This window comes from Caloenas nicobarica, chromosome 1, assembly GCF_036013445.1.
Source record: "Caloenas nicobarica isolate bCalNic1 chromosome 1, bCalNic1.hap1, whole genome shotgun sequence".
NCBI lineage: Eukaryota > Metazoa > Chordata > Aves > Columbiformes > Columbidae > Caloenas > Caloenas nicobarica.
Genome location: NC_088245.1, coordinates 122,155,437 through 122,178,491, shown reverse-complemented (window position 1 = coordinate 122,178,491; position 23,055 = coordinate 122,155,437). Strand labels below are relative to the sequence as shown.

Here is a 23,055-nt window from a genome sequence, read left to right as displayed (position 1 = left end):
TGAGGCCAGATCAATCACTCGTAAAGCACCAAACTTGATTAGTCAGGTGCTGGCAAACCGTGGGGCGGTTGTGTTGTGAAGGCAGCTGCTGGCCTCTGTCTTCCCAAGAGAGCCTGCCCGTGACTTGGGGCAGGAGAAGGGCATTTTCCTCAGACTGAAAAGCTGAACCTCCTCCACTTGACAGCTCTGTAGATGTGGCTACTGCTTTTGAAGCAGATTTTTGGCCAGACAAGAGTCCCTGACTGACTCAAAACCTTTGGCTTTGGACTCTTCTACACTTTTTCACAGCATCTGTCGTGGCCTTATTGGCACTTAGAAACTCACTGCTGCACTTATCTGAAGAAGTAGCTCCTTTTTGTCTTCTCACTGTAAAAAGATACTAATGATAAAAGAATCTGAAAATTATGAAAAGGGAAGGGGGATTTTCCCATCCTGGAGATCTAAGTATCTAAGTGTAATAAATTAATACTTATTATGCAAGGGTGAAAAAAATTGAACCTAATGGCTGGTTAAAAAAAGTGCCAACACAATTTAATTGGACTGGCTGAGTCCTAAATATTTTTTCTTTTTTTTTTTTTTTTTTGTTATGGTGGTGCCTGGCAGCTCTTCCATGGTCAGACAGATTTTTCTCCTTTAGTGGTAAGCCCCTGTCTCTTCAGTTCACATTAGTCTGCATTGGTCAGAGATGCAGAATAAAAGTTTTCAACTCTGATGTGCCTTAGGGCACCCCCTAAAGACAAATCTTAAATGTCTTGACTCTGTTACTGGATACAAGGCTACCAGTTGTGGTGATGATGATGGCAACAACGATGATGATAGTAACAACAATGACAACTGAGCAATTGCTTGTAGTTGGATTTTGTGTTGGCAGCTTGAATCACACAAAGCCTGTCCAATGGAGAGAGAAGCAGGCAATCACAGTAACGTTGGATGCCCATCTCAATCTCCTTTACTCTCTAGAGGGGCAAAAAGATGCAAAAGAGGTTGCTTGTGGCCAGCAGAGTGGGACAAAATCCAGGACAAGTAGGAAATGCTGTGAATTAGGGCAATCTTTGGATCACTCTTCAAGGACTAATTGTGTGACAGAGTGCAGCCTTACAAGTTCAAGATTTCCTCTTCCATCAGACCTCCTGGAGCAAAGCTGGGTTGCACAGGCTGCCTGCCTGCCTGCAGCAATGAACTCATGCTCCTTACACAGTTCTGCCTCCCCTTTCTGAGGCACTGCTGTCTCCAGTGGTTCAATGGTGGCCACAGAACAGCTTTCAAGTATATAAAACACAATGTCTTAAATGGTGACGTGAGAGAACAATGAAAGCTGTTAGCTGGGCTATTCATTTTTCAAAGCCATTCAGTTCTTCACAGCTATAAAATACTAGAAGGAGCTGGCTTGCAGTTTTATAATCACAGACTAATTTAGGCTGGAAGAGATCTATGGAGTCATCTGGTCCTACCCATTGCACAAAGCAGAGCCAAATAGTATGAGTTGCTCAGGGCTTTTGCAGTCCAGTTATGGATATCTCCAGGGATGGTGATTCCCCTGTACCCCTGGGCCCTCATTTCAGGGTCTTAACAGCTTTATGGATTTAAAAAAAAAAAAAAGCTTTTCCTAGTTCTAACCAGAATTACCTGCATTGTGTCTTGTACATGTTGCTTCTTGTCCTGTCACCCTGTCCCTCTGAGATGTGCCCGCCTCCATCTTCTCTGTAATCTCCCATTGGTAGGTTCAGACAGTGATAAGACCATCTTGCACTGCCGCTTCCCCAGGCTGAACAGTCTCAGCTCCATCCACCTCTTGTTGCGTGTGCTCTGTGCTCCAGCCCCTGACCATCTCGGTGGCCCTGCTGGACTGGCTGCAGTAAGTCCATGCCTGTCTTGTACTGGGGAGCCTTGAACTGGACACAACATACAGGAGTTGGCCTCATAGGTGGTAAATAGAGAGGAACAGTCACTTTCCTCAAGCCGATGGGTATCCTTTCACTAACGCAGTCCAGCATACAGTGAGCCTTATTCACCAAAAGGACTTATTTTTGTGTGTATCATTCACAAGCTGAAAAGATTATGCTAAGAGTTATAGTTGAATGAATTGCTTAGAACTATGTTTGCAGAGACTTTTACTCACTTTACTCCAATTAATTTGGAATGGGCAGCAATGTTCATTGTACGTGTGAGTCCGAGACCATTCATCTTCTCAGAAAGCCTATACCTAAGGGCAGAGGTGGGCAGCGGTGTTTGACAGTTTCCTTCCTTATCTTGTCTTTTTCATCTCCTAGTCTCCCTGTCACTTTGGTGACAACAGGGACATCCTGGCCTCTTGCAACTCTGTTTAGTAACAGCTGTGAATTAAACAACAAATCCCTGAGACTCTGGGTCCCCCATTAGCCTTGGGCAGAGCCGTGAACTGTCCTGAAGCAGACATGTTGGCTGCCCCATCCCCTTCCCTTGCTATTGTAGTGGCCTTCGTTCACACTGACCTAACCATATGACATTGCCCTCCTCGAGTGCACAGGTGTGAGATCAAGTGCCGATCAGGTCTGTCTGGGGAAACTGTTTGTACAATTCATGGCTTTGTAAAACTAAACTGCTGGGAGGAGCCTGGGAACCTGCAACCTGGTGTTCTTTGCAGAGCAGAAAATCCCCTAGAGTGTGTGTTACCCTTCCCACTATTTATTTCTGGGAATGCAGTGGAGCTGATCCAAATATTGCCTCTGAATTGGTTTTCCAAATGACATTTTTTCATTCCTCAGAAATCTCGAACAGGTTTCTCATAACCTCTGAAAATTTGGTTTTGGTGCTCTCTTTCATTTTTACTTTGTTTTCATGTTTTCAATGTTTCTTTAAATCAAGTTTCTTTATTGGCTAATTGGTTAGAATGGAATATCTCAAATTCAACAATTCTGTATTTATTTAAATCCTATTTTTTTAACAAAAGCTTTTGTCCATTCCACAGAAATCCCAATAAGTGAAAATTGTCAAAACCAGAAAGAACAGAAATCTTGGAAAGTGTCATGACTCATTTTTTGTTTAATTTTCTTAAGAATGGTGGGAATGAAGGTGAGAGAGTGAGTGAGCAAGAGCACAAGGCTGATCACATGAGCTTTTTGAGCCATTCACATTTGTTGTCACAGCAGCTGCCTCATCACTCCCAGAAGATCCTCTCTCTTTCCATCTCTTCTGCAAATACAGCAGGTTTGGAGAAGTGCGGAGTGGAGTACAACCAGAAGAATGACATGTGAGTTGTTTGGCAGTTATACAGGCTGTCACATGAGGACATGCTTTTCATATCAAAATCAACTTTGTAATAATAAACCATAGATGTTCAGCATCACTTACTGGGACATTAGTGCCTAACATTAAATTACTTTTTAGACTAATCTGACTGCTGTCTGAGCATGCTGCATTAGAATATGGCTGTTTGGTAGCATGTTCTCAGGCTGAAGCTGTTGGATTGCCCTCCTCGCCCAGGCAACAGAGCAGGCCAGCCCCCCTCCAGGTGTGCGCACAGACAAATGCTGCTATGAGCTGGTGGGAGAGCTGAGAAATGTTTGGCTGCTCCGTGTGGACAGTCCACATGCTTACGCTGTATCCGGTGCCTGTGATGCTGCTGCTTGGACTCGGGCTCAGATTCATCAGTGCTGGTGTTAGTTGGCCCCTCTTCAGTGACACCAGCGAGCAGCTCTCTGACCCCTCTTTGGCTACATGGATAAACTAGAGCTCAGCTGCTTTGTAGTGTCAGGGTGGTGACAAACAGGCAGAGCACATCAGCGAGTCCAAACTTGTGTTCAATCTTCCTTGAAATGCTCTGACTGAGAACATTAAGGCCATTGCAAATCTTTGTAATTTGTTTTCGCGGGAACCCCTTGAGGACTTTTTTTGTAGTGGCCTTGGAAAACCCAGAAGCTGTGCCATAGCGGGAGATTTTAGTGCTGACAACATCTTTCTAGGATATAAAGCACATACTCATAAGTCTTCTCTGTCTTTGTCATGTACATTACGTAGCCAGTGGTGTTAGCTGCAGTCCAGAACCTTGCTCTTTTTAAACATTCTTCAATCTTTCAGGTCAATTTTGACTTTACAGTTACTGCTCTATTAAATTTTGTGAAAACTTCCTGCTGAAGGTGAATGGTCTGTCTGCTTACATTCATTAGAAACCGATGTCAATACTTGTAACTTTAGGGAGGCCTTACTGTTATCAAGGAGTGTAGTGTAACATGTTTATGCTTCATTGCAAATCAGTGAGACAGAACAGGAGGAAGCAATACTATACAGCTGGAAGTAAATAAGCATCAAGGGCAGAAGTGAAAAGATCTTTTAGAAATACGGATGAGAGCAGAGTTTGCCAAACATATTTCTCGTGGATTTGAATTGCAGGCTAGTTAAGCATTCTTCATAACTGGAGATCAAACATGAGTGAACAAGGTAATCAACATGAAATAATTAGTTCATTTTGGCAACAGTTCCAGGGCTGAGACACTGCCCTGACTCAAATCAGTGTGTGCTTAGGATTTCACTGCAGGTGCTCAGCAGCCTTGGATGACCAAAAGCAAAAGTCTAAAATTAGAAATGTTAGCTATATTCTTCCTTTTCCAAATCAGCCATTTCAGTGCTGACCCTTCATTTACACCATTCCAAAAACAAGAGGACAAATGGAGTATGCTCAGGTTACAGCCGTTGTCTTGAAAAGTGCTCCGAAGTGTAAAAGGCACTTCGTTGTCCCAAAGCATTTCTCAGGAGGGCTCAGAAATCACATCTCTGCTTTGTAAGCAGGTGAAAAATGTTCATTGAGCTAATTCTGCCTGGGGAATCCTTTGACCTGGATAACACTGTTGTGCCCTCTGCAGAGAATAATTCCTTTGGTTTTGCAAAGTGGAGATCTTTGTGATGGAGACTGTGTGGGCATGGGGGACAGGAGCACTGCTCATTGCAGCTCAGCATCTACTTTCTTGGTCCCTCCAGCAATACAGAGTCATTCCTTGGTGTACAAGCTGGGTCTGGAGACCCAAGGACTCTGCAGTATTACCTTCACCGGTGCCTTGCTTCTGTGCTAAAACTGATGGAAAACAATTGCTTGAAGCTATGCTGGAGGCAGTGGTGTTTGTTAAGTGTCTGGCACCCCAGGGTTTTAGGGGGAGTCTGCTGATGGTGGCTGATGAGGGCTGGGCTGGTTAAGCACAGCTGCCACTGTGCCCTTCGGCTGGGGAAACAGCAGCAAGGCCAGTGTTAAAGTACAGCTTTGTGATCCTGTCATTCCTCTGGCCATAGAGACCATGGGCCCTGCAACGGATAACGTGCATAGGATCATGAATGAGAAGGAGTGGTGAGCAAAGACAAAATTTTGGGCCTCTCTGCTTGCCACTGTGCTAGGAAAGGAGCAATGCTGACAGCAGAGGTCTGCAGGAGTGTGTAAACAACTAGAAACCACCCTTTCTCTGTGCCCGGAAAGACCTAGTACGGTTTGCAAGGACGTGATGAAGCTCTTCTGCAAGTTTGATTTGTGTTCAGAACAGAATTACTTAATATCTAATTCACTATACAAAAGTATTTTTTAACACAGAGGGGTTTCAAATATCTTTTTTAGGGATCTTACTTTTTAACATGTGAGTTACTGATTGAATCTGAATATTATATCTGAATGTAGGTATGAAAGATGGACAATAAGCTATTATCAAACACTTGGTAACATATTTGTATAGTATACCACTACTCGGAGAATAAAGCTGTAAAACAAAATGTGTAATCCCTTTTCCCTGACTTCCTTGAAAGCAATATAGATGCTCTCACCAAAACTTTGGTTGAAATACTCATCATCAGCATGTCTCTTTTCTCATGAACTTGCTATTTTGCATATTGTTTTGACTATTGTGAAATTGTAATGGCTTCATTTAAGCCTTAGAGTCTCCTTCACCAAATAGACTAATCTCTTCCACCTGTAGAGAAAGTTTCCTGCAAGAAGTACCACAATGAAGCTGGAGTGCCTTTCTTTGCTGGCATTCAGAACTCCAGCTCACGACTGCAATCACTCATGCTAACATCCCTAATTTTCTGTTAGAATTAATAACAATGAAACATTTTCTTAGAATTAACAAAACGAAAATGGGAACAAGGAATATAAGTGAAAGCAATTGGTGAAAAGCACTAGGGAAATGGGGATATATGAAAAGGTGAACCTAGTAGCGCCTAGCATCAAGAGATGTTAAAATTCTTAAAACAGAAAAAAAAGGAAAAGTAAAGACTGGAGAGTGATTGTATTCTGACCATTCCTGAAATGGTGATGATCCAGCTTAGAGCAGAAGCCATTTATTCTTAACCCTGTTTAAATTGCATTTCAGTCAATGTATGTTGGTCAGTCCCGGAGCACAACAATCAAATCTCCTTTTACCAGTTACCTTGCAGAAACACTTGGGTGAGAGAAATCCTGGTTCTTTTTTTCCTTTCATCTACATCCCTTTAAGACGCAATTTGAGAGCATAAACATCTCTTCTTTGAAGAGCAGTAAAAAATGGTAGTGAAAACTGTAACCCGAGCAATGCTTGTTTAGAGAGAGAGCAAAGTCTGCTGAGATGTTTTGAAAGACTGGGACTGCTAACTTACGTACCAAAGGGAGATATTTGTTAAGACTGGGCAAGGATAAGGGGTAAATATGGCAATTCGTCCAGGAGAAATAATGAAGACAATAAATCAGTCAGTCAAAGGGATTGTAGTGAAGAGTGGGAACAGCTTTATCCAATGTTTGTCTAGTCGATAGCATCGTTTACTATATAAATAACCATCTACGTGAACACTTTATTGCTTTCTACAGACATTTCCACAGCTGGCAAGTGTGTTTGTTTATGTATCTAGAAACCATTCTGCAAATACCGCTCTCAAGCTGCCCCTGTGTCAGAATTATAAATGCACACTCTTACAAGATTATTTGTAAAATTATCTGTATGAACCTAAAGTTATCCATCTAGCTTTGACAGTTATAAATGTGTAGATCGTTTTCTTTCCTTGGCGTTCCAATTTTCATGTTTTTATTTTCAGACTGGGAATTGTCAGAGTGTCATCTAGTGCTGCCTGCTGGCCAGATACAGCTTCATCAAGTTTGAGGGTCTTGCTGGCTTAGGTTGAAGTACTTCATATTCCTTTCCTTCGCTAGAAAGTGCTGTTTTCTGTAAATTAATGCAAGTTTATAGGAGGGATTTGAACCAGGCTGCTTATGACTCAGGAACCACATTACCAGCAAGGCTACGAGCTCTTCAGGATACTCCTCTTTTTCCCTCCTTTCCTTTCCTTTCCTTTCCTTTCCTTTCCTTTCCTTCTTTCCTTTCCTTTCCTTTCCTTTCCTTTCCTTTCCTTTCCTTTCCTTTCCTTTCCTTTCCTTTCCTTTCCTTTCCTTTCCTTTCCTTTCCTTTCCTTTCCTTTCCTTTCCTTTCCTTTCCTTTCCTTTCCTTTCCTTTCCTTTCCCCATGTGAGAATTATATGTTTGGAAGTCACATTTATTTTTCCAAAAATGACTAGTTTGCTTATGATAAGACCTCCCTTAACATACATTTCACTAGGCAAAAAAGGCTTAAAAGTTTCAAGCCTATTGTTAGGAAGAGCCTCTTAAATTATCATTACAAAAGCTTAATTGTAGAATTAAAAAAAAAAAAAAAATTCTTCAAATCCAAGCTTTTATGCCTGCTGTTTAGGGGAGACAGGGTTCAGGATCTTTGAGCCTAAGGCTTTTTGTTGATCCAAGGAAAAAAAAAACCATTCTCATATTCCATTACTATTAATATAAATGTGCATACTATAACAAATGTCTTAACTGGTCTCTAACAAATCTCTAGAAAATAACATGAAAGCAGTCATGGCCCTTTAATATAAACCAACTATTTTGAATGGCAAATATCAAATATTGCTGAACTGAGATCAGTATGTTAGTCGTGTTCTTTCCAGTTAGTTCATTTGCATTTGACGTTACAGCTTTCCCATAAGGAGAAAAGGGATGCCAGAATCCTGCTCTATCAGGCTGTGTAAAGGTGGGATCAGAGCCTTTGCTGGTATGAGGCTATTCTGCCAATGCCACAGCTGGAGTCTGATGCTAAAAGAAGCATATGTGCCTCAGAAATGGCTTCTTTATTAAAGGTGGATGTTTTACTTTAGTTTTTGCAGAGTTAGTATAAATCCTTACATTGCACTGGCACTCCTACCTCCTGTTAGCATAGTCAGAAATGGAAGGGGAGATGCGAAAGATGGAAATAACAGATGTGTCCTTCAGATATGGTGATGTTTGGTTGGACTTTTGCCCCCTGATCCTGAAGGCTTGTCAGTTGCTTCATGGCAGCCTAATGTACTTCACACCATGACTGGGTTTTTTGGCCACTTCAGAGTTGTGCATCCATATCAGGAAACCCACAGGAGTAAATCTTTGCAAGAGTGTTATGCTTTGAACCCAAAGGGTTGCTTTCAAATGTTGTTGTAAATAAATCAGGAAAACTGAATATCAGAAGGATCCATAACAAACATTTTAAAAAACAGTCTTATTTTGAGTTTTTGTTGGTGCTGTATGAAGTAGTCACATTGATTTCATGTCTTGTTGAAAGTGCCCTGTTGAAGATTCTGCTCTCAAAGTCATCTTCATGGTAGAATGAATGTGAATAGTAAAGGTGTAGTGATACTTCCTAAGCTGATATTTTGGTATCTGCCTTGGTAAAGACATACCTACTTCTTTTTGTATCTCAGAAAGGTATGGTCCTTGATTCGATATTTCTGCTGAATTTTAGTTTGGTTAATTATTTCAATTTCATTTATGAATAATAAGATGCATTCTTTTTCATTTCCTGTCCCAATGTGCAATGCAGAGTTCACATGACACTACATAAACAGTTGTGCTTCATACTAGAGGTAGACGTGCTTCCGGAGCCCTTAAGATGGAAAGTATTACATATGTCTAAAATTATATCACCTGCTCAGTAAACTTAAACAGAGTAATATCAATGATTAATAAAAATGATAGCAAATGTTTATACTTAGCATTTTCCACAGTCTTCCTTTTCATTAAAAGGATAAATATTGTCAGAGTGGGGAAACTCTGAAATGAAAGAAAGGATTGTTTTCACTGGTCAAACTTGGGAGTGGATTTTCTGATGAATAACATGAGATAATGATCTCAATCTGATTTTGACTCATGAGCAATGATACTGAGCGATGATATTGCTATAGCTGAGGTCACAGTTTCTTAGCTTCAGTTTTAATGTTTTTATATCCCATGACTTTGACCAATGTTGGCGGCTATGATGGGTAGTATATTGCTTGCTGGAGGTGGAGATCTTACAAACAACTTATTTTGCTGCTTTCACTCTACATTGGGTGTAAGAAGGAAAAGTGAATATAAGATGGCCTAAATTTGCATTCAGTATTTGTCAGGATGTAACTGGAAAATGTAAAAAGGGAAAACATCTAGGTTTAGTAGAAAGTTTGCCTGATTGTATCTTCAACAAAAATAACCCAATATATGTGTGCAAAGCACAGAACAAGCGGCTACTTCTGCACAAGCACATTTTAGAAATCGTACTGGTAATTATAACATTAATCTTTCTGATGCCGTAGTTAAGGCGCATTATTTGATGCCCTCCCCTCATATCTCATGCAGCTGTGTGCTAGAGAGCTGACCCAAACAGAACAAAATGGAGCAGCTTAAAATGGCAAATGTAGCTACCTATCCAGTGCTAGGGTAACACCTTCATCCTGGGTGGCTTCAGCAAGTTTTCAAGTCACTCCATGCAGTTTCTTTGTTAATATGGACTCTTCTAGCATTTCAACTTAGAATTTGCCAGCCTGAGCAGCCCCCTCTGGTGAAGGTTGATAGAGGCTGAGTAGAAGCTGTGGTCAGTATCAGAGCAGCAAAGGAGAGCCCAGAGAGCCATGTGGGCATGCAGGGGTGCAGATGAGGTGAAGGAAGGAGGGAGGGTTAAACAATGAAGAGTGACGCGGAAGACCGCAAAGCTACATTTGATGCACTGCAGAAGTATACTGTCTTCTGATCTTGTAGGTGTTTTTGGTGAGATGGTTTTTATATTCTACTACTTGCCAATTATTTTTCTGGAAAACATGATGTTCAGTAAACCTGAAAATATCCACTATTCTTTAGGATGTCAAGTTCATTTTGTTGCAATTCAGAAATTTCAAAATGGTTTCATCTAACACAGTAATTTCCTCATCATCTCACCTGAAGGTGATGCAGATGTTTGAAACCTCCGCGCCTACTGAACCTATCAGAAACACTAAACATTTCATCTTGATTTCTCTTCAGTACCACCTACTTCCTGGAAAATTTGGAAGCCTTGCATTTACCACTTCAAATTCTCTGCCAAGTTCCTTTCATTTTTTTTGTTTTTTGCTCCATTTTTGTCTCACACGTTTATTATATGGTGACAACTGCAGTTTTCTTCTGACACCACATAATAGATGTGTGAAACACACACAGATGTTCTAGTAAGAGACTGCTCTTTATTTCCTGGCTCCAGTTGCAAAACATGAGTCAGGGTTAGAAAGGTTGTACCTCTGTCAGAGATGTGTAATCTGCATCCTCAAACTTTCCTAGCTTTTGCTAGAGTAGCAGGGAAAAATGGCAAATCTTGTTCTTCTTTTTCTATACTCAGAGTTTTCTCCTCCCAAAGCACATATTTTCTTCATTTTGTACTCTCAGTTCTCTTGTATTTATCATATTTACTTCAGAGATTGATGCTGTCATTAACAGGAAAAAAAAAATCCCTTCAAGTATACCAGCATTCTGATTGCACAAGGCACAGCAGTTTTAGAGAAAGCATCCTCCTACTATTCTGGCTTTAATACAAAGGAGAAACATTATTAGCCCATTTGCTGTGAATTCCAAGCACTATTTTCTCCGTGTCAAGTGATATCTGATGTTCTGCTGTATAATTGTAGGTAATGACCAAACAGCCTCTCAGCAAGACTCTGGTGACATAACAACCCTCATTTATATATAGCAGATTTAAGCATTCTGTACACTTCTGCAGTGTGTAGGGGGTCTCAGTGAAATACAAAATCAGACAGATCTTTTGTGAACTGAAGTGCAACAACCCCCATGTTACAAGTTAAAACAAAAACAAGCAAACAAGCAAAAAGAGAAAACTGAACACATTACCACTTTCTACTGAATCCAAACAAGTTAGGAATTTCACATGTGAGGCAGTTATTTTGCAGTTACCCTTGTGTGACTGGAAGCAGCAGGAATTATGGTGCTTCCATGTTAATCATAAACAGAGTTTTGTATTGAATATTTTTCTAAATCATTTTATCCCACAAGGTCCTAGTGGGTGAATTGCTCCTGCAATAGAATGACAAATAACGGGGTGACATGCTGTGAAAAATTTAGAAAATGAGAAATGCTATCCCGTTTTCCAAACAGAGCAGAAACAACACTAATTCCATTAGGCAAGATGGAACAGACAATTAAACTGGGCATGCTTTTAATTTTGCAGCTAACCAGATAACTGATGCCTTTTTCAAATATAACAACTATCGAAGTGATTCCTTTAATGTGAAGCAAACCCACTGATTTTCCTTTCTAAAATTAATGCATTTACCTTATACAAAGTATAAGAAATGTTACCTGTTGCCTCCACCATTCCTTCTAGGATTACAACAATTTCTAGCTCCTCTTTGGGCAACTGGGCTTTGGAAATCTCCCAGAAAGGACTCTGCTGGTTAATTTCATGGCTGATGATCAGTGGTGAAACCAAAAAGAGACGATCATCCCCTGTGTAATAACCTACGTTGATATCTGTCTGGTTGAGTGGTATAAATTCCCCCTCCTTTGTCTGTTTGGATTTGATCAACTTGGCTCGTATTGATGCCTCTACAATGTGTGAATTCCTAAGGTCTCCTACTCGGAACATCAGACACAGCTTTCCATCCCGCATGGAAATAACTGCGTTTGTAGAAAAAACCAAGGTTTCTGCTCTCTTCTTGGGTTGGGATATTTTCACAAACATGCAGCCAACCATGAAAGCGTTGACGATAGAACCTAAAACAGACTGTACTAAAAGCAGAATAATTCCCTCGGGACACTTGTCCGTGATGACCCGGTAACCATACCCAATGGTGGTTTCTGTCTCGATTGAGAATAAAAAGGCTGAGACAAACCCATTGAGGTTGCTGACGCATGGGGTCCACGTGCTGTCCCCTATATGATCCATATCTCCTCGCATGTAGGCAATTAGCCACCAAATCATTCCAAAGAAGAGCCAGGTCACAGTGTAAACCATGACAAAAATCAACAGGTTGAACCTCCACTTGAGATCGACTAAAGTAGTGAAGATGTCAGTCAAGTAACGGTAAGTCTCTCTGACATTCCCATGGTGGACGTTGCATTTCCCATCTTTCCTAACATACCTCTGGATTTTTCTCTTGGCACATTCTTTGTTTATATTTTTTGGCAGATCCTCTCTAGCTTGTTTGGGCAACTTTGGGTGATGAATAGTGACAGGGCTCTCTATGTCCTGCTCCATTGAGTCTTCTTCCAGTACGTTAGCTGCCATTAAAAACAAACAAACAAGAAAAAGGCAGGCATTATTTTTCTTATTATTTCTCTAAGTCAACACACAACTTCTTCCTGTATTACTGGCATGAAATCACTTTTAATCAATAAAATTATCATCCTTGTTCTTTGCTCACCTATTAGATGCACAACACAAAAGTCAAACGATGTCAAGCATTCCCAATTTATTGCTAAATAGAAATACCTTGAAGAAAACTCATTCTTGTATCAGGTCATCCTATCTACACCCATATTTAAATTCTGCAAGACATGTTCAAGAAGATCTTTCTTCCCCCCAGCCCCCTTTACAGTTTAATAAATGAGGTTTCTTACGCACCAAGAAAGATCTTCTGGGAGATAGCTGATATAAAGGAAGAAATGGATTTGCTTGGGGGTTTCAGTCAACAAGATGAGTAAACAAAATGAGGAATTATTGAGCTATTTTTTCTATCAATTGCATTGCTATGGGGAAAGTACTAAATAAGTATAAGGAGTTTTAAAAAACGCAACATTTTTTAGAAAGAACCAATCCTGCACTTGTTGAAGGAAAGACAGGCTTTAATGCAATATATACCAAGACCAATATATACCAAGAGCAACTCAAACACATTTCCGTTCCCAAGACAGGGAATTATGTATCCTCCCATTAACATAAAACATACAGTAGTTCAGAACATGATTTCATTTTAATTTAGTATGCCTGTGGCCTTTAATTCAAGTGTGCCTTTTTCTCTAACTGTATGTGTCTACCCAGTGTTCCCCCGTAAGTGTCTTACGAGAATTGTAAAACCAGAGATGACAGTGACTGGCTTTTTTTTCCCCTGGCTTCCCAGCTTTTTGAGATAAATGGCTTCATTATGCTTCTGTGCAAGAAAGTAGAGTTTTGCATGAAGTTGAAGAACTGGTGAGGTCTGGGGTAACTGTTTTCCTTTTACTGGAAATCCTTCTGCACTCTGGGGCTTGTTCCTGCAGGAATTTCAGCTCTTGAACTCCTGATTTTCTGTCTTCTGGCTAACTGCTGCCATTCTGCTGCCAGGCTGTGGAAAGAAAAGCCTTCTGCTGGCTCTGCCTAGGCACTTGGCTCTGAATATAGTGACATCGATGTGATGTTTCACCATTGTTTACGGAGCTGCTCCTCTTGAACAGTCAGGGTGTTGACCTGCATGTTGTCAGTGTGCCTTGTAATGGCCACAGTTACATTAATGCACTGTGGTATCTGCTGGGCTCCATGTCTCCACCTGGCACTGCCCTGGGCAGTAGACCCAAACTCTTTCATGTGGAGAAGCTACAAGGGAAGCCTGGGCTCTTGTCCAGAGAGAAGGTTGCACAAGAGGCTGCTCTTGGTGGGACAGTGTGGCTTGAAGAGCATTTTACTGTCTCACTCTTAGAAATACGCACTACATAGCAGATCATCTGTGGAGTCTCACAGCACCTGTAGCTTTTTCCTGATGTGCAGACTCATCCCTGTGGAGGAACATCACAGACCCTTGTAAAGTTTTAGGGGTGGCTGAAATCACAGAATCACACAGAATCACAGAATGTTAGGGATTGGAAGGGACCTCAAAAGATCATCTAGTCCAATCCCCCCACCAGAGCAGGAACACCTAGACGAGGTTACACAGAAAAAAAAAATCCATTGCAGACAGGTTGCCTCTCCTGGCCAGCTCCACTGTCAGCCAAGCCTCTGACAGACCCATAGCCTTTTCTGCGTTAAAAGAAAGGCTCAAAGACCAATAGTAGCACAGAAACCTGACAGCAGTTCTGTGTTTAAAGACTGTGCATTCCATCCTGTGTCACTTTTTCAGTTTGCTGCTGTGTCTAAAGAGAGCATTATTCAGACTGATGGTAGCGTCAGCACTGGAAGTCATGTTCCAAGGCAGTCAGTTCTGAATGAACTTACCCCAGTTGGTGACAGTGTGCCTACTTGCATTATCACTAATGCTATATAATGCATGACGAAATAAACACAATGAAAAGGCATTGCAGAAACTTTGTGAGGCAGACTTAAGCCAGAAAATTTGAAGTTAAGGCTTCACACTTTGTGCTTAACCCTCTATTGCGTCTAAGGAAATTTTAGTCCACAGGAGCTATCACATCACTGCAGTAACAGACTCCTCAAATACTTACGAACACCCTATGAAGGCTCTGGCTTTTGAGGCATTAAGGGACTGTATGTTAGACTAGTAATGCTGGTTTAGTGTGGTTCATTGTCTTTAAGGCATTATGAATATTTTGCTTTCCTCTCCCAGTTAAAGTCTGGAATGAACACAGAGACGGTGCGCAGGTGTCTCCTGTTGCCTTTGAGAATACACCTTACTTTCAACCCTGCTATTAAGGGCAATCATGTTCAAGATCTCCCTGCCTGAGCATCTCTTACCAGAAATGGCAAAGTGTACAGAAAACCATAACAGAGCTGGGAGGGGACACAGGTACTGATTTTATTAGTGGCATCAGGGGAAATCCAAAGGTAGGTCCCCATACAGGGATAACTAGCATGCATATGCTGCACCCATATAGCCTGCTTTACATAAGGTGTTTATTTCCTATAGGAGTACTTGCTAGCAACAAAACACCTTTTATCCACACAACAAATTTTAGTCATGCTTTCAAAATGCTTCATGTTGATTAAGCCCTTGTGCACCATAACCAGGCTTTCCCATCCTTTGCAGTACAAGAGCTGACACACAAATGAGAGGTAAAGGCCACATTTTCTCAAGTGGCCACAGGTTTTGCAGCAGGAGCAAGGTACCCGCTGTGCTCCCCAGAACATGGTGGTGGGCTGTCACTGTCGCTGTAAGTGGGCTTCAGAGACCTGCCCCTTCCAATGTGGGACAGTTTTTCTTACCCTTGAGAGGTTGTACAGCCCCGAGTCATTTGGGTATGTAAGAGGGCAGCTTTGGACAACCAAAGCCGGTGGCCGTATTTAACATGTCTCTTCAGTTATAGCATCTCGTTAACACTCTTGTGGACATTTTAATTTCCCTGGGGGCATCTGGCCATTTTGTAAACTCTTCAGGCTCTTTCCAGAGCTGTGATTTCTCAGCTCTCAGGCAGTCTTTGAGAGGAAAAATTAAGGTCAAGTTTTTGGTCTTTTTCTCTTTATGCAAGATGTCTGTCTACTCCTTCCCTCACCCAAATTCTCCTACTGTGAGACCCATCGAATACCTGCATAGGGAGGTTTCTAGACCAGAATCAGAGCATGACACCCTCTCCTAGCCTAAGTTCTCACTACAAAGTGAACCTTGGGAGCAGCAACTCCCGAAATAAGTGATCCAAGGATTGTGCATCTGTGTGTTTCCATGGAAATGCTTGATGAATAAGTTTTAAACACATGGCAGGATCCCTGTTCACCACTAAGGCTGAGGAACAGCCACATATCGTCAGTGCCTTTGCCACAAAACAGTTTGACTAATTATATTTTTACTTGATATCAACCCAATTAGCTTATACTGTTTATTTAATTTAATTTTCCTTTTGGTTATATAATGGCTGTCATGGTTCCAAGAACAAGGGAGTGAACAGCAGCTATCTCATTTGAGAGCTGTTTTTACTCTCTCAGCTTTTCTTCATTACAAAAATATATACATATTATTAATCTGTGCTGCAAAAAAAATTGTACCTCTTCTGAATGCTTCCCCCTCTGCCGGTAAACGTTACATTTGTTTGAACACAATGGCCAGGTAGCAATACCATGCCAATTTAGGCCAATTTACATTATTCCATTCAAAGTACTTGTTTCAATGAGTCCCTTAGGCAAATGCATACAAGTATGAGATTTGAGTGACTTGTTTCATTTCCCAGAGAATGACAAGGACTTCTCCTAAATAACTCCCTGAATAGTTCACTTGTGTTTCATCATAGCAGTACATACTGTCTATGGCTACATTATTAAATTAGATGTGTCCAGGCCTATTCTTTAGCACGGAGGCTAAATGGAGTGGCACAGCCCACGGTTGTATTATTGAACTCCCGTTGTTTTCAAAGCAGGGTAATCTCATGCAATCTGCTTATTAGGAATAGTCTGTATCCCATGCTAACACCTGAAATGTAGCCAGGAATTGTGTGTACTCAGTCTTGCACCAGTCAAAAACATGCCAGGGGCTTTTCTGGGAATTTTACCATAAAAGGAATTGGGTGCCGGTGCTTGGGAACATTTTATTTTCTAGTAAAGATGCAACCAGTGTTGGTGTCCTGGTCTTGTCTCTTGCAGAACAGCATTGGAAAGGCACAATCCAGTGTATCCAAGCACATACTTGTATTTAGAGTCTGAAGAATAACATGAATCCAGTATCAACAACAGACCATGAGTTTTACAGGAGATGCTCTCATGACCTTTATGGCTCTGAACGTTATGTATTACTATAATCCCTAAGCAATAATTTTATCATTAGCAATGTGATTTGTTTGTACTTTGGTAGTGCTTCAGAGATCTTCTCATAGTACTGTACAAAGACAAAGCACAAGGAGGTATGTAAAGAGCATACTTGTCTAATTTATATACTTGTAGCCTGCTTTGATTGTATACTGTATTAGAGTAGTAGGATGACCTGCAAAATAATTAGGAGGTTCAACAGAGAATATTAAAAATTGTAACTGACCTTTTCATAACAGAAATTGATATAGAGAATTTAGTGAATGTTTCACTGTAATTTAGTAGACTAATTATATCTCTTGTAATATAGTTGTGAGTGGTTTGTATGCAAATTTATTGAAAATCTACTATTTTCAAAAAATCATTTGTAATCTACAAAGTGTTCTCATGGGCTTTATTGCACATATACAAATGTCAAGCAGACATCATTTTGACCATGATTTCTGTCTGCACACAGGTCATTCCCCGCCTTCCTAATAGGATGAGAGCAACTTGTAAGTTAAGAGGGTATTTGCATTTGTAAGGTCCGAGCTTGCTTTTTGTGAACGTTTTTCAGCATTCGCCTCTCACTTGCTGTAATCACAAGCCTCCCTGACACTGAACTCATCTGTGGAATATCTGGCAGTCCCAGGGGCTCTATCTGTTCCCCACTGCCTCTGCGAGGTTGTGAGGCTTTGACATCAGAAGGCAGCGTAGCGCTGCCCAGCACAGGGCATTTTCTGCAATATTCAATGCTCTGCTCTACGTCGGGGTCTTTTCTGTTTCTTTTCTTGCTTGTGATGCAAGGACAAGTCAGAGAGAGGAAGCAGCCGGGAAGCTTTTGAAATGCTTTGCCTGATTTCTGGCTGGTTTTAGTCACTGTTGCAAAGCTTTGTAAAAATCTTGTGTCTGATGAGCAGTGAGGGCACAGGAACAGATATTCTCAGAATAGAGGGGGATTTGCCTGTTCGATTAACTCAGCTTGTATTGCTCTCAGTGAGATCGGGTAATCTGTACTGCGAGACACTGTGTATTATCAGTAGATATGAGGAGAAAGGGTCTTGTTTACAGAAAAAAATTGAGCTTTTTATGATCAGCTAACAACTCTAAGCTTCCACTATCACAAAATGCAGGTTTCCTTCTGAAAAAGAAAGGAATTAGGATCTGGTCCTGTGCTGTTGAAATCAATACAACATTTTCTATTCACTTGGCTGGGAGCATTGTCTAGTCCTCATTTTGAAATGTTGAAATGTTCAATAAACACTGACTTGGCAAATTAATTCAAGAACAAAATTACTTATTTGCACCCATAGAATCATAAATATAATTTCAGAGAGAGCATGTGTGTGATTTAAATTTATTTCAGCAGCAGTTTTCACTAGAAACAAGATGCAAATTGAAGTATATTTATGATTAGAAAGGAGGCTGTAAGGATGACACCTTGTTTTTTCACAGTACCTGCTTCATCGTTGCCTTCTAATCTAACTTGATAAAAATAATGTTCTGTATTTTCATGTCTTTTAAGCCTGTGCAGCTGCAAAAAATCAGCCTGAGTAATGCTTTGCCTCCATGCACTACAAACATTTCCATTCATTTCTGGTTCTTAGCCCTTTTATAATGGAGGATGGAAAATGAAGCTGATACAGGAATTTAAAAAGAAGTCTCTGGTTTTGGTAGTCATTTGACCTTGTAGTTTTCATATTGGATTCTAACCAATTTTGCTACAGAACTTAGCACTAAAGGCTCCAGAATGCTGTTTTTACATCTGCTCTGCTAAACGTAGTTTCATTTGAAGTACAGGGAAGCCAAACAGCCTCAGCTTTGTTATGTATATGGGGCAGTGTAAAAAGGCTACACATTCCGAACCTGTGAAGAAGCGTGGAGACAGTTGATTATCAACGTCTTCTGCCTTTCATTAGGCAGAAGAATTGAATTATGAAACTTGTTTACTACCTGAAGTCTGAGCACTTGGATTCAGTGTTAATTCAGAGCCATCTCTAGTGCAAATGTCTGGCATGAAAAATAGTTTTCTGGAATAAGGAGAGTTCGCTGTTACATATCCCTGCTCCTCTATGATTAGCCTAGTTATACATGATTTTTACCAGAATTTCGGATTCCAGAAAAGCTTCAGCTAGAGGTTCAGAGCAGGAAAGGGTTCTGAAAAACTGTGAATCTACTCAAATTAACCTGTTGTTTTCGATGTCTTTCTCAGAAGGTGAGAAAGATAGAAAGGATGCATTTTTTTGCACTTGGAAAATGAATAATATTGTCACTGCTGCTGCAAGCAGTGGAGCAAGGTCAGTGGCAGAGACAGCCTAGGTGTCCCACCCTGAGTCATGCCACCTGGCCACATCAGACCTTGGCTCATGTCTAGCATTTCCATGTGGCAAAACTACTGGCAACTGCTATAGTAAGGATAATAGGGATCATAATGATTCACAGTGCTGACAGTCCTTAATAGCTGCAAATACTCTCCACATGCTTTCTTGCTGATGCCTCTGCATCAGATATAGGTCTCCCCGAGTTGCTGTAATGTGTCATTGTCTGATGTGCCCCCTGAGAGATTTCTTTTTTGCAGTTACTCAACTCCAGCTACTTCTGCCACTTACTATCACATGTACTAATGCCAAAATTTTTAGTTGTCAGTTGCACTATTTCTTCAGAGATTTGCTAAGAACTCAACTTTTCATCTCTGTGGGATGTACCAGGAAAAAGGAGAAAGCACGAAGGAAGCATACTGATCTGACTGTTATCAGTTTCAAACTGTTTGTGTTTATGTGCTCTGACTGCTAGAAATAAAAATAATTTTAAAACCTGCTTAAAATCATAGAATATTTTGGGTTATATAAATATATATAAAGGGCTCTTGACCAACTCCCTCCTCAACACAGGACCAAGTTCAAAGATAGATTACATTGCTCAAAGTCAAGGTTGGGAGTTTCCGCAGTCTCTCTGGGTCCTGTCCCAGTGCTGCACCTCTCACATTAGGGAATTTTTTTTCTTTGTATCCTATTGGAATGTCCCTCACTGCAGCTTGTGGCCATTGCTCCTTGTTTTTTCCTGTGCACCTCTAAGAATAGTATGGCTCCATCTTCTCTGCAGCTTTGCTTTTGCATCTGTTGATTTATAGCTCAGCCTTCCAGGGAAGTTGTGTGAGGGCTGGGTAAATCTCGTGTCTCCGTATATTTTCCTTACTGATTACGTGGAAAAAGAGTATTCTCAAGTTTTGTGAGAAGAGATGGGGAGAATCAGTTCCTTCTTCTCATAATTTTTTCCCATTAAAATTTTCCCAATTGAAAACTCTAGAAACAAAAATTAGCGGATCAGCTGAACCTTTCATATAGATAATTCTGACTCATTTAATTCTGCACTTTTAATGACACTGATATCTGGGGAGTGCTCCTGGTTGTTTCTGGAAGCTGAAGTGTAAATAGGAGCTTGGCTGGCCTGTCTAATGCTGGTTATCTGTACTGCTAAACATTAGCAACCTACCCGTCCTGGCTATGGCCCGTGCCTTCTAGTCCTCTGAGACAATAGATGGAAATGGTTTGGGGGACAGTATGTGCCAGGGACTATTTCCATTAGACAGAACAGATGAGACTGCATCAGATTTTGCTTCTTTCATTCTCATCTGCCAACACTGTCCAGGCAGGCTTCGCTCCCTCAGACATCTCCGTAGGCCCTCATGCCACCTCTGTGTCAAGCAACATATAAACTCGGTGTGCAACACAGATCTTACATTATTTCAGACAATTTAAAGTGGAAAAAAAAATATATACTAATTATGCCTTAGTCAATATACTAATTATGCCTTAAAACTAAGAGACGTGAAGTCCACACAAGATTCAGGGCCAAGTGCTCTGCAGCATGGCATGGACATCCTGTACCACTTGCTCTCAAGGTTGAAGAACAATTCCTGGCCTGATTTTGTTTACCATTGTAGATGTAGTCAGATTGGTGATGGGCCTGGTGCATGTTCCAGTAAGTTAAAAGTTTAGAAATCAAGGCAGGCAGCTGTTGCCCTTGTCAAAGTCTACTTGTCCAGTTAGGTCATTAGAGAGGAGAGAAACAGACCATCACAGAAGGACCTGATACCACCAGTTTTCCCACTTTCATGTTGGCAGGAGAAGCCAGACCTTCTCTCTCTTTGCTGTTTTTTATTCTGACTATATTCCTGTCCTTTTTTCCTCCCCTTCCTGAAGTAAAGCTGGCTTTACTTGAATCTCCATCCTTGGGATAGCCCCGTACAATTTTTGCCTGCATTACTGAACAACTTGAGACAGCTTTGTGCCTGAATATTCATAGAGCTCCTTGGACAGGTGTTGTAACCATCTTGACTACTGCACAGACATTCTCTGACAGCTTGCTTTGCTTTGATCAATGAACTATCATAAATAGACGTCATAGGAAGAATGGAGAAGAATATTTTTGTCAGAAAGTAAGGACTTGATTCAATCAATATGCTGTACCAGTCGACTGAAGCCAATAACTTATGAAATGAAGTAAGCCTGCAGACCAAGCACAAGAACTTCTAGTACCTTCCTACAGTAATGGGCAGAAGACACTATATTTTGATACAGACCTTGGACCTGACCAGCTCAGGGCTAGGGGCTCTGAGGTGACTTTGAGAGTGTTTATTTTTTCTCTGCAAAACATCACCTACACTGAGTAAACTTTCCTTAGGTCAAGATGATAGTTCACTGGGGAAACCACGTGGCATTGGCACCCTGGGTAGCGTGTGTGTGTGTGCGTGACAATGCAAAGTATCTCACACACACACTACTGATGCTGCTCTTTGCAGATGGGCTGATTTTGCCCATCAGTGTCTTACTAGTGAAGCAAGGCTTTTGGAGTGCGTTTCGAATGCCATTAGTAAAGATGAGGTATTTGAACTAGAAAGAACTGTCACTTGCTATGTCTGCTTTTTCAAGAAACGTGGACTACAGAGAACAGAGTGACTTCGAAGCACAGATACCTGATTCCTCCTACCCTCAATTCTCGAAACAAGAATGAAAAAATGTCACAAACTTCCTTCCTTAAATTATCTTTTTTCCCCCTTCAGTTTACTTCCAGCTGTACCACAAACAGGCTGCGCCCAGGTCACAGACATTGCCTAAGCATATTGGATTTCCTTCTTCTATTACTGTTGCATGGAGTTAAAAAGGGGATTGGAAAGACTGGGAAAATTGAAACAGCCAAAAACTTTATTTTTTTGTCAATAGAGATTTTTTTCTTGATAAATTCTTTGCAGTCAAAGGAGAATTTCACTGGCTTCTGTTCTAGGCAATGTATTTCAGAAGAGCCAGGTGCTCCTCCCTTACAAAAATCAGCCAGAATTTTAATTCAGTATTTTTGCACACTTCAGAAGAAAAAATACTAAAATTTTTCTCATAGATGCTGGGGAAACAACATTTCTGTGATTGCTGCTGTCTCTCGTGGTGGTGACTTGGTGGATGTACGCAGTTTTCTGTCAGCTGATGTGAGTGACATTTTTCATTTGGCCTGACATACAAAACCAAACTCTTGCATGCAATCGTTGCTTCACAAATAACATTGTCTCAGAGACCAAGCAGTTACTCCTGTTATTATTACTTAGTTTATCTGAACAGCTGCCATGTTCCTTACAACCTCTTCCTCTTCCATTTCTTACTGCAGTTGATACTGGGATTCCAGCTGCTTTCTTTAAGCTAAGTAATTAGGCCATCAGTAGTTTCATCCCCTTTCTCTGCCAAAAGAAGTCATAGTGAAATACAAAGACCTAGTTTCTTGCTACTGACTTCCCAGTTTATAGACTGCAGAGAAAAAAATAACTGAGAAATAAGGCTGGAAGTGACATTTTAAAAGACATTTAGAAAAAGTAATTTTTAAAAAACTCCATAATTTCAGCTGGGTAAATGTTTTGTTTCAGGTTGTGGTATTTTGATAACCTAGAAATAGTAAGTGCAGAATAGTACTTTAGTCACGTTTCCTAAGGAAATGAGCCTTATCCATCACTGCCTGGACTTCCCCTACTCACTTTCGAAATTTTGGCTGATATTTAGGCTTTTAGATTTCTTTCAGATCTTCAGTTAGATTCTGAAAGGTGGACATAGCAGCATTTGACATTGGTGTGGAGGCCTCAGAAATACTAAATTCCTACCAGTATCATGAAAACAGACTGAGTTAACCACATTATCAG

The 23,055-nt window shown here is 40.8% G+C and overlaps 1 protein-coding gene across 1 annotated transcript in view; it reads right to left on the bottom strand.

Moving 5' to 3' along the window:
- Nucleotides 1-21,239, bottom strand: part of KCNJ6 (potassium inwardly rectifying channel subfamily J member 6) — a 50,984-nt gene extending 29,745 nt beyond the window's left edge. The window contains exons 1-2 of the mRNA XM_065639406.1: nt 21,224-21,239; nt 11,600-12,520 (exon numbers count right to left, since the gene is read on the bottom strand). Of these exons, the coding sequence (XP_065495478.1) occupies nt 11,600-12,497 (898 nt within the window). The 5' untranslated portion in view covers nt 12,498-12,520; nt 21,224-21,239. The remainder of the gene's footprint in view (nt 1-11,599; nt 12,521-21,223) is intronic.
- Nucleotides 21,240-23,055: the final 1,816 nt, after the last annotated feature.